Source organism: Echeneis naucrates, chromosome 8, assembly GCF_900963305.1.
Source record: "Echeneis naucrates chromosome 8, fEcheNa1.1, whole genome shotgun sequence".
Classification (NCBI taxonomy): Eukaryota; Metazoa; Chordata; class Actinopteri; order Carangiformes; family Echeneidae; genus Echeneis; species Echeneis naucrates.
Window position 1 is genome coordinate 16444990 of NC_042518.1, and position 12151 is coordinate 16457140.

The following is a 12151-nucleotide window of genomic DNA, read 5'->3' on the forward strand; positions in this document are numbered from 1 at the left end:
CAATAAAAACACTTTAATGTTCTGAATTTTGTGTAGGACCGCTCAAACACTCATAACTGGTTTCATTACATGAATCACGATATCATCTGCATACAAGATGTTGGATGTGATGTAGTTTCAAAGCGAAACCAATTAATAGATTCTTCTGATTTGTTTGTGCCACAGGTTCAAAATCTCTTTCTAACAGTAAAGTGGACACAGGACAGCAGAACTGTAGTAGGTAGTCATGCTTTAGCATTCCTGAGTTTGAATCCAGGAGATACATTTATTTTCTTTGTCAATATAATAAAAAACAGACGTGACCCTTCTACTTGGCCAGATGCCTTTTCAGCATCCAGGAAGATGACAACACGCCTATTTTGCTGGTGGAAGTAGAGAGTATTAAGGACGTGCTGGGGATTACAGAGTAGACTGGTCCAATTTTATTTGATTTCATTGGAAAGAGACTTGCCTAACTTCTCAGATCATACCTTTATGTGTTTATTTTGTCACATGGAAACATGGGGGTACTTGGCTAACTACATTTAGTCTACGGGACTCGAGGCTCCATAGACGAAAAGAATGTCAAATCCCTGCACAGAACATCAAGTGTCTCAATTTTTAGTCAGCCTTAAAGCACTGAAGAAATAGAGGAGGAAGTTGTCGACTCATGCATTTCAGTACAGGTCATAAGCTCCATTGTCTGCAGTTTAAATAGTTTAGAGTATAGCATTAATGTGTTCTTTAGTCAAGGGAAAAAGACGAGAGTGGAAGCTTTTCTTCCATAATTAAAAGTCCTGGGCTGATCCCTGCGACTAGTTTATCTCAGCACTTTAAACTACGTGCTTTTTTAGTGCCACATCCATGCATCTACTCAAAAGTAACGTTTGGACATTTCACGTGAATCCTGGCCCAAACAATGTGTGATATAGTAAGGAAGATAAACCACCTGGTATGTTCTGTTCTGCTCAAACGTGAAACACACGAAAAATAGCTATAGATGTTAATTTCACTACGCGGTCAAAATACAAATTCCTGCCAATGCGAGGGGACAATAATGAAGCTGATTAAGAATTAGCAGTCTAGGCTTCACACTGTACTGAAAGTATCCCCATCCAGTGAGCTGGCTAGAGGTTTTTTCTTTTCACTCACAGTGCTATATATTTGTCATGTCTGACTCATATGTCTGGGTACTGGATCCTTAAATGTGTATCCTTAAATGTCGACCGGCGGGCAATTTGCCCAGCCGGTCCACGTCTGAGGACAAACAGCAGGCTTGTGGGCAAATGCTGACAGACAGAGAGAGTGAAGAGTAAAGAGGAGGTGGTGTTTGCTGTAATTTAGGAGAACAAGGGAGGGGAGGGGCAACATTTACATTCATCACAGGAGCTCGCCTCGCCTCAACTCACATGACGTGAAAAAAAGAGGAAGAGGGGAAGGAGAGCAGCAGAGTTGTTGAGATAAAAAATAGAGAGGGAGATATGCAACGAGACAGAATGGGGTTGGGCAAAAAGATCTTTTCTGTGTTTCTTGCTCTTTTTTTTCTCCTTCAAGCCTGTGAATACTTTTGTGGTGATTACTCTACGAACACAAGGAGGTGGATTTTCTAAAGAAAACTAATATGATATTCTTGGGATCTTTTTAAAATAATTTTATCTATGAAGTGTAATAAATTGAAAACAGGAAAAAGCTCTTTTATTGGTACTTACAAAAAAGACCAATTATGCTATTTTCAAATAATGCACTTACAATTTCTACAACAAATGACACTAAAAGAAGAAGGAGTTTGCGCCATTGGCTTCATTATAAAGAGCGCAGTGCACAATGTAGAAATCTATTTATTTACAGTGAGAAATATTGTACCGCATGGCTATTCCTCTCTTACACCTGGTGAGTAGTGGTGCACAAAGCGGGTGGATGGGCTATTGATAGTGGCCTGCTGATCTGTTTTCCCACCTGACATCCATCTCAGGGTGAAAAGCTTTGTTGGGGTCAGATCAGATGAAAATAGCCTCTGACACTTGAATAGATTGGATTGTCACCTGGAAAACGTACAACTGTGTGTCTGTCTGTTTGTCTATGCCCCCACAATCATTTTTCTGTGTGTGGTGGGATGTCTTTGAAGACATAGGAAGAGCCGGTGGACTTTACGTAAGCGCCTCCGTGTGTGTGTGTGTGTGTGTGTGTGTCTGTGAGTGTGTCCCAGCATGCGGCTCTGATGAGGACCAGCTTGGCACAACACTGGTGAGTAATTGAGCGAGTGCATTGTGGTCTTCACTCATGCCTGTCTCCTTCCACATCCCTGCCTCCTTCTCTTCTTTATTTCTTCACTTTCTGGTTCCTTCTGTCTGTGTGCCGCTTTCCCTCCCTTCCGACTATCCGTTTTCGCTCTCTTTTTTTTCCTTTCCTTCTCTACATCATTTCCCTCACACAGGTCAAAAAGATAGACAGATAAAAACACAAGTGGCAAAGAAGAAAGTCTAACTGGTGGCAAAAGTGAACTAAATAAAGCATTCAAAATGGGGGTAATAAGTGTGAAAGGAGATACAGATTTAGCTTAATGTTTCAGCACCAGATAATAACTTTATATTTTAATGTGTTATTGTTAAATCAGATCTTAATTATATATTCACATGTGTTTTGTGTATTTTAGAAATTATTTTACTTTTGTCCGAATCAATAAAACCAGAGAAACATCAACATTTGTGCTATTGATGTCTTGGTTCAATGTATATGATGTGATTAATCTCTCTGTGGTGCATTGTTTGCCATATTGTGACTGAAGAGTGAATGGCTTAACTGGTTTAAATCTGTTCACAAATTAACACAATGAACTAGATTATCCAGATGCCTGATTTTGCCTTTTTCCTCCAATTTATCACCTCTGTTGGCACTCCATTGCATTCTTCACTGCTGGTTGCTTTGCCCATTTCCAAATCACTTTGAGGACAGACTTATTGACGCTGTGGAGGAATTGTGCACCGGTACAACCAGTTGACTCGCACAAAGGGATCCACTGTACCTTTCCAAGTGCACTGTGACCAGAGCAAAAAGGCCACATGTCTTAGTAAGCATACAGGTATCGCCCCTCAGCACCATGTTCAACGGCAGTTCGATGTTGCTCTGGTAGATTTTCCCATTTAAAAAAAAAAAAATCTTTAGGCACTTTTACCTTGATGATTATACATAAATATTCATTTTAAGTCCAAGCACCAGACTGCATCTATGTATCCATAAAAGATGTGATTCTTTTAAGTGTCCAAGAGCCGGATGTCTGTCATCATCCATCTCACTTCTGCTTTTAAAAAATGACCAGTTCCAGGTGATTAATGGCATCATTATGATTTCAAATTTTCCTATTAAGAATTCTATTTATATTGGTGGCATTCAAAAGTTCGATGTCATATGCATCTTAAAATCAATAGATCATGATTGAGTTATTGCTCTGAGAGATGAGAGACACATCTTAAAGCTTTCATTCACTTTCCATAAAATTGTGGCACTTTACTGAAAAATACTATCTAACTGAAGTGGAAGATAACTCTGTGGCATAAATCTGACCCTGTGAAACAAAACACAAAGTCTAACACAGGCTGTCGTGCTTTTCTGTGCCAGTTTCATTTGCTTACAATGATTACAACAATACGTCAGGCCATTTTCACATGTTAGAATTTTACTTGTCCTTGAGTGACACGCTAATGTAAAGTGAAATCAAAGTGAGATCTTGCTCAATGATATCCTCACAGAAACACACAGTGTTGCAGGGGATGAATTTCACCATCCATCACCAGGAACAAGACAGAGGTTTATATATGGATGGATGCAAACAGTTGGAGGCAAAACAGTGGCTGTAAAGGTTACAGAGGTTGGTATATGGGTCAGGCAGTGTGGAGAGACAGCATATCTTTGATCCTCTGAGTGCTGTGGGGCAGTTTTTAACAGTTCAAAATTTCTCCTGGCCTCTTCTATGGCTTTATAGAAAAGCTCTGACTCATCCCTGTCCATGAATAGATGGAGGTCCACTGCCTCTCCACCCCTGAATCAGGGTGGAGGCAGAAAGAGATAAGGCTAATAAGGGTCCTGGCAAAGGGCTGGCGTAAGGTCCACGAGGATAAAAGAGGGGGATGGATGTGAAGGAAGGAGAAGTAAAGGGGGGAGCAGTTGCCTGTAGATCATTGTGATGGTGATGTACGGAGGAGTGGAAAAAGTGAGGTCTGAATGATTTGTGCCTATAAGGATGAGAGGTAGAGGAGAATGGACAAGGAGAGAGGAAGGGAGAACAGAAAAGGAGGGAGATGAGGTTCAAATGAAGTAAGGGAGCGAGGGAAGAGGTGATGGAGGAGGGGGAATTGGATTTAAGGGCCATGGCCAGAGGGAGCCAGAAGCCTTGAACGGAGGTGGGAAGGACGGGAAGGTGTGGCTGGTCCTGTATCAGGGGGACAGGGTGAGAATGAAGAAAAAGAAGCCATGCAGGAGAAAAGGGGAGGGAAGCGGGAGGGTGTGAGACAGTGCCTGAACTAGAGAGGAAGGAAAAAAGATAGGTGAGGATGCATGGCTGGAGGGATGTTTTCCTCTTACTCTATTCTTATGTCTTCAAACGGCCAATATCATGTAGAGGGAGCTTGAAGGAGGGGAGCAAGGGAGTGGGTGAGGGTAGAGGTAAGAAGGTCAGAGGGGGAGGAGGGAGAATTAACACCCATGCATCTGCTGTAAATCTGTCCGACTGCCGCATGTGAGCTGCCACAGGATGCCAGCCAGCCACATTCATCATTAGGAGAGAGAGGGCAAATGAAAAAGAACTATTAAAGACATAAAGGAGGAAAACGGGGAAGAATAGAGAAAAAAGCCAGAAGGAAGTCTTGAAGAAAACAGAGCTAGGGCACTTCCACTCAGTCATTTTGTAAAAGCCTCCCTCATCTCATTTGTATTTATTTCCCTCATCAAAGCACACATCACCACTATATCTGTGGTGTTAACCTACTGAATGGGAGCAATCTGTCTGTAATGTCAAGTAAGGAGAGAAATAGAATTTGAGATAGAAAGACTGAAAGTGTGGCAGTTGGGGGGGGGTTCAGAAAAAAAAAGTTATGGGGTGAGTTTAAAATGGCCACATTCTAAATGGCCATAGTAAATTGAGACCAACGGGGTTGGAAAATAGGACACATAAATTTAGGGCTGTCAATGTTTCTCGCTACCTTCATCCTAACCCTCTCTCTCGCTCGCTCTCTCTCTCTGTTTCTCTTCCTCTCTCTATCCATCTTTCTCTGTACAGAAAAGGGGAACACACACAGTGGGTTTTCACATTTTCTAAACCAGGACAATGAGAAGGTAAGGGGCATTTCGCAGAGCCAAGATGCGACTGGAAACCGAGCTTGCTGTGTGTGTGCCGATGTGGTGACTTCTCCGTGTACCTGACGTTGACCCTTTAGGATGTGTCACCACGGCAAACATGAGAGACTACATTACTCTCTACTGTGTAAACGTGATGAAAAACTGGAAAAAGGAGGACATGCTCGTGTTTGCATCAGCTGTCTGGAGTTCATACAATTTTAATTAAATATTTATTTAACACGATGTTGAATAGATGAAATCAACATAGCATAATCTCAGGATTTAAAAAAAGTCTTGAAAAAATTTCCAGGTTGAGCTTTTCTAATTGCAAACTGCAGTATGATATATTAAAAAAAAAAAAAAAACAATGGCCAAATGTAGCAGGAAAAACAAAGGACAGAGAGCATGGGAGGATGGAACACAATCATCAGAAGGCTGTTTCAAGAGTTTTACTGTCGTGGGAATACGGCAAAATCCACAAATGAATTTAACAATCAGGGGTGAGAGATATAAAAAGATGAGAGCAGAGAGAGGGGCAGTCAAAACAGGAAACAACAGGAAACACTAAGAGAGAATCAGGCACAAGAACACTCACTTTTACTTATCATTTGCACAAGCTCCTAATTGTGCCCATGTTTTAGCAGGGACACAATGATGCCAAGCCGGGCAGCACATTGCACTGATAGAGTAAAGGACCTCAGTGTTATGCAACAATAGGCACTATTGTTGGTCATTAATTGGGGATATAAATGCAGGAACAGTTATGTTTAACCTACAGGGTTGTACCTCAGGATGGGATGCCCGAGCATGCCAGTTTTATTTGTGGCTACATATTAAAAAAGGTTTTAAACATTGAAACAGGGGTTAAAGGGAACATGCTCCTTTGCAAAATGAGGTGTGGACATTAATTGTTCCACTGAAATAACCCCTGGACTATGACGAAACACGTCAGCTGGGTCCTGACTCTCTCACAAACGCACACATGCACCCACACCAGTGCGACACCATCATCCAGGCTGTTTCGTCTGAGGAATTAGCACGCGTGTGTACACATACGCACACACACACAGGGACAGTTGTGCTTGGACACATAATTACTCTCTCTCTCTTTTCTTACAAAGCCTTGGACGTCTACAGGTAAAGAACCACATTTATAGCCTGAATTATTCGGTCAAAAAGTTAATTGCTGGCATCCTGCTGTTTTTTCCCCTCATGGAGACGACTGCCAGTCACACAAAAGATGGTAGTGAGCAGACTTTTTTTGTGTGTGGGAGCACCTGTGTGTGGATACATTGACAGTGTTTGTGGGACGGTGATGTTGCAGCTGCAGAACCACTCCATTGCCTCCATTATCTGTTTAATATTCAAATGCAAATTACCTTTGCAGCATATGTCGTTGTATATATTTAAGAAATAAGGGGTATAAGCGTGTGCACGCTTACATGCATCATGTTTTGTGCGTCAGACTGCATATGTTTGCGTGTCTGCAATTGTTCTTCATATCATATTATAGTTTCCCTCAGGTGACCCGGTTTGGCTGCTTTTCCTTTTTTCATTAATTGCTGCCAATCTTGCATTTAAATCCTTTGCACAAGTGGATGCTATCTCTCCCCCGATCTACAGCAGCGGCAGCTTCCACTAATAGATTAGCTCGCTGTTGGTATTGTGTAGCAGCCCTGGGGTGATCACCGACAACTACGGCTATTTGTACCACTACAAAGCCATACCTTCTAGACAAGCTGAGGAAAATGGCTCACCATGTCTTAATAATATGAGCATTAGCCAAAGCTTTAGATCAGAATGATTACTGCGGTCCAACGCATGCTGTAGAGGGACAACAAGCAGGGTGGTGCTGGAAAGCACTACTGACAAAAGACTGGCAACTACAGCCATGTTGGCTAGGTAATCACATAAACACACACAGATGCACAAGGACACAGACAAACACCCTTAAACTGTTGGATGCCTTCCTCCTCTTTCACTGTCTCGTCCTCCTCCTTTATCATATCCCATCTTTCGCAGATGTGGCTACAGCTGTGCTCTATCCATCTTTCTCTCCCTCTTTATTCTTCGTTCACTGAGGCTGCAATATGCTAAACAAAGGGAGACGGCCTCTGTTCTCTTTTCTGCTGTACCATCAGCCTCGCTGGAGAGATGGCAATACACCTGCTGCTGCGCTCCCTGCAAACACACGCTCTATGTCACTCTGCCTCTCCGTCTCTCTGTGCCCCCTCTGAACGTCCAGCAAACCCTCCCCAATCTTATTCATTGATATAGATGTGTGTGCCTTTTGCCTCCGTCCATCTCTCCTTTTTCTCCCTCCTTCTTCTTCATTCCTTGTTGACGCCACCTGGCCTACTCCTTCATCTATTTAGCCATCCTTCTTTTCAAGCAAATGCACAAGTTCACTTTTTTTCTGCACAGACAGTAACTGCAGTATATGGCCACTTCCCACTGGTAAGCTCGATGTGCCGATGCAGCCACTGTGGTAACTGTAGTCCCACTTTTCATCTCTGAGCTGCTACTGCAGTTTTGCTCCATCCCCACAAGGAATTGTTCTAAAAAATCAAGTTTTGTTCTCATTAGAGATGTCAGACGGCTCAGAAAACTGTATGGCTGATTGAGACAGTTATGTTGGAAGTCCTTTTTTTAGGTCTTGAGTCATCTTGGATGGGGCCCTGTATCTCCCACTGGCATGATGATTCTGCGCTTTGGTTTCATTTCTACATATAACAAGTAACGTTCCTCGTAAAGGCATGTGTGAGCATAAAAATGTTACTCTGATTCAGATTCAACCCGACTCCTCACTCCTCACCGTACTAAACTAGTCCATTCCGGAGGGGACATTTTATGGAATTATCTTGTAGTGAAATTTTGCACTGCATTTTAGGTTGCACTAAAAATTGAAATGCTGTAGTTCCAGCCCTTTATGTTGCTCCCTGTTATCATTGCTCTTTGGAAAGGAGGGGTTTTCTTGGCAACTGTAATAGCAGCAGTTGGCCTTCAGTCTTGATGGATCCACACTTGTTTTTGTTTTGTTTTGTTTTTGTTTTTTTTTGGTTTTTGTGCATCAAAGTATATTATCTGTGTGTGTGTGTGTGTGAACTTAAGATAAACAGTTCATCTTACAATTCCCAATTTCCCAATATCTGTCAGTCCATTTACTTTCCAGACGTTCCATAACACCACCTTACACAATTACAGTTTTTTCCCATCCATCCAGATGTAAGGGGAGTTCTCTCTCCTCACCCTGTCTTTCGTTCCCTGCTGCTTTCCCTTTATCTCTCTGTGTCTCCCACACCCACTCTCCATCACTTCCTCCAAGTCTGAGCAGTGTCAAACACTTCTGTCTCCTGTACCGCTGTTGACTCAGTTGTTGTCTCTCCCCCTCATCTGTCCATCACGTCTACAGACAGGCAGCTCTGTCTGAACACTACCTGATCTGGCCAAGTCCCTTCAAGCTAATTCTGCCTTTCCTTCCCTCCCTGCTTTCACTATAAGGAGGAAATTCTTCCACCCAATCTCATCCCCACTATCTCAGTTTCTCCACTTTCCTCCACATGACTCTCTTTCTCTCTCTGTTTCTCTCTCACTGCCTTTCTCTGATCCTTCTCTATCGTATTTTCACCACTCCATTGTCTCAGCCCATTAAGCAGACACAAATCCGTTTGGAGACAGAGCCTTAGCGCAACCCCATCCTTGCTCTCCTGGGCCCTCGTGCAGCCAGGATGAAGCTCTCAGGAGAGGCTGACTCTGGCTTGTGGCCGGGGAAAGCCATTTAAACCTCTGCCGCAAAACACTGCTCTTTCTTGCTGCCTGGTACGCTTAAGGCACATGTGCGTAGTGAATGATACTGTCCCTACGTGCACATGTGTGCGCATACACGCACACGCCCGCATCTTCCTACAACCCTGCATCTTACACATACATAAACTTCCAGAGGTAATGTAACTCTCCATGCACCAAAAGGGCAATTGGTGTGCTTTAAATGATGTATATGTTTTACAGTCAAGGAGTTAGTGGAGCTGGAGGTTTAAGACAGATGTGGCTGCAGCAGTGGGGAAGAAAAAGAACAAGAAATTTAAAAAAAAATGGAAACGGCATGGGCAAGCATGCAACAGTGTAAAAAAAAATGTGTGCGCTGTGGAGCAGTCTTTGTGCTTGGAAGAGTTCAGTTTTAAATGGGAGTGGACTGTTCCCTGCCATTTCTCTCCTTATTGCTCTAATGAGAAGGAACAGAAAGAAGAAATTCAGTGGTGGCTGCTGGCCTCGCCATGTCATTGCAACGCATGTCTCAGCTGGTACAACGACCTGTTGACACCAGAGGGTCAGCAGACAAACTGGAGAGCAACAGTGTGGAGACAGGGATGGCCGAGGGGAGACAGAGATTGTCTGAGCTCCCAGACTCCAACGGCAACCTTCTAAGTTTTGGACGGCACATGTGAGTGTTTTCTGTCTTTTATTATAGGTTTAATTTTCCCTTATTATTTAATACAGCTGGATTTGTGCATAAAATAACAAATGAATGAGCTGATTTTGTGGAATGGGCTCCAACCACAGATCCCAGGCAGACACAGATAAAGCAGCAGCAGATTGCTTTATCCCATTAGGCAAGGCCTAGTAAATAGGCAGAGATCTAGCTCTCTATTCTGGTGCAATCTCCAGCTGATCCCGTCACTGGCATCAGAGCTGTTGGCAGTTTGTCTTTCAAGTCAGACACCCCAGCTTACCCTATCTGTCTGTCTGCACCCAGTGTTAATACTGACGCAGGATGGCGGGAGGGGAGGAGTTGAGAGACCCTCCATTGTGGCAGAACTATTCAAAATGGCTTCTCTGTTTAGAGCAGAAATCAAGAGGACAATGCAGCAGAGAATGGTTGAAGTTTTGAGCTTGTACTTCTAAAGCACATTTTCTCCCTTTCAAGTGCACTCAAGTGTACCTCATTCTGTAACACTTGTTTGTTTGTTTTTCATGGCTGTCAGTGTGAAGGCTAAATCTAACCACAAGTAGGCCCTGTAACATTTTCACAGGAAATGCACAGTAAGGAAAAGATGGAAACAAATGACAGATTTATCACAGTTTGCAGTAGTTTAAGACGTGTGCCCACGGTCAATCGTTGAATGAATCTTTTGCTGATGAAAAAAAGCTCAGTGTGCACGGTGATGTAATCCATCCATGACATGATTTCACAGCAGAGATCGCGACGCAGCTATGATTGAGAGCTAAATGCAGCCAATCGACACGGCATCCAGCAGAGGTTTAAGGTCACAGTGAAGAGCGGCCTCACAAGAGCCAAAGAGCATTGCATCATGAAAGAACAGGTCGGTGTGCTGTCTATGCTGTGCCACTATAGCAACCATAAATCCAATCTCATCTATTTTGTGCAGTGTGGAGTAAATTTTTAAAGGATGAGTTTTATGCAGTGCCAGTTATCACGTTACATTTATCTGTGCTAAGAAACATTTTTATTCATTCTTCTCAAGGTGAGCCCTCATTTTTCGTTTTAATGCTCCAACCACCTGTATTCACCTCCCTGTTCAATTCATGGAAATGTGAACCTTGTTTGTTTTTGCATATGTGCTGTTTGAAAGTGAGTGCAGCGCAATTTTTTTGAAGAGAAGATACTTGGTTGTCCTACCTTGGCAGCCATTATCATGGAGGAACCCCCACGGACTCCAAGGATGGGGATATGGGTCTCGGCTGAAATGAAGTCCAGGATCTGGGCAACGGCCTCTTGGTCGGTGTCGTCCCCAAACACCACACCCTGCAACCAGTGCTCAGTCATTAGGTCACAGATGCTCTTGATGATACTTTTAGGGTCCGTCTCATTCATGGTCAGCAACTCCACATTGGGGGCCATGTGAAGAAAGTCCTCCTTCTCCCGGGCCCCAGCTAGGGCCACCTCGCTGGAGTTGCCCACCAGGACAACAGCAATGCTCAGGCCTCGCAGGATGTTGGGCAGGGCCATGTGGTGCGGAGGGGGCTGGGGGATAGGGATGTAGTGGCCACCACCGCCTCCCCCACCCTTCTCTCTCCGTGAGTGGCAGGCCAGGGGCAGGTGGAGAAGGCAGAGCAGCAGGAGAAGGGAGGAGAGGCAGAGAGAGGCGCTGGTACGGCGGTGGAGCAGTGGAGGCTGAGGCGGATGTAGGGGACAGACTTGCCCCTCTTGCTCTTGGGCAACTGAAGGGGTGGAGGCAGAGGCCCCAGCATGGCCATGAGGCAGGGTGGGGCTGCAGCGTCCGCAGACAGCCATGGTGTTGGGGTGGGAGAGTAGAACCTGGAGAGATAGCAGAAGAGGTTGGGATAAAAACAAGGGAAAATCCAAGGGGAAAAAAAGGGAGGAGGTGGCAAGGAGAAAGTTTATATAGCACCATGAAACACTGATTGAATAAAGTGAATTGCCGAGAGGATACATGCATTTTATGAATCAGTGTATATCAATGGCAGCCCGCTGAAATGGGGCAATGGGGGGCAGGGGGATGGACCTTGTGGAATACAAGGCTTTAAACACACAGAGGGATGAGAGAACTTGACACACATAAATAGTGCATAAACCCACGCTCACAGATACATGGATGCATGTGAATGCTTACGATTTACCTATAATCTCACACAAATCAATAATTCACGTCAAATGTTCTGAGGCAGCATTACTGTATATATTATGGAGGATATAAACGCTCCATCCAGATGAGATTCTGGCTTCTTGATTGGAGAGGGCAGGTGAGGAGCGAGAGAGTGGTGGGCCGCTGATCTGCACGTTTTAGATGTCACCCTGCTCCAACACACCTGATTCGAATGATCAGCTCGTCATCAAGCTCTGCTGAAGTCTGACCAGGAG

General features: G+C 44.0%; 1 protein-coding gene across 1 annotated transcript in view; it reads right to left on the reverse strand.

The window, feature by feature from the left end:
* grin2ba (glutamate receptor, ionotropic, N-methyl D-aspartate 2B, genome duplicate a) overlaps nucleotides 1–11143 on the reverse strand; it is a 74495-nt gene extending 63352 nt beyond the window's left edge. The window contains exon 1 of the mRNA XM_029508493.1: nucleotides 10949–11143. Within this exon, the coding sequence (XP_029364353.1) occupies nucleotides 10949–11143 (195 nt within the window). The remainder of the gene's footprint in view (nucleotides 1–10948) is intronic.
* Between the last annotated feature and the right edge of the window lie 1008 nt (nucleotides 11144–12151).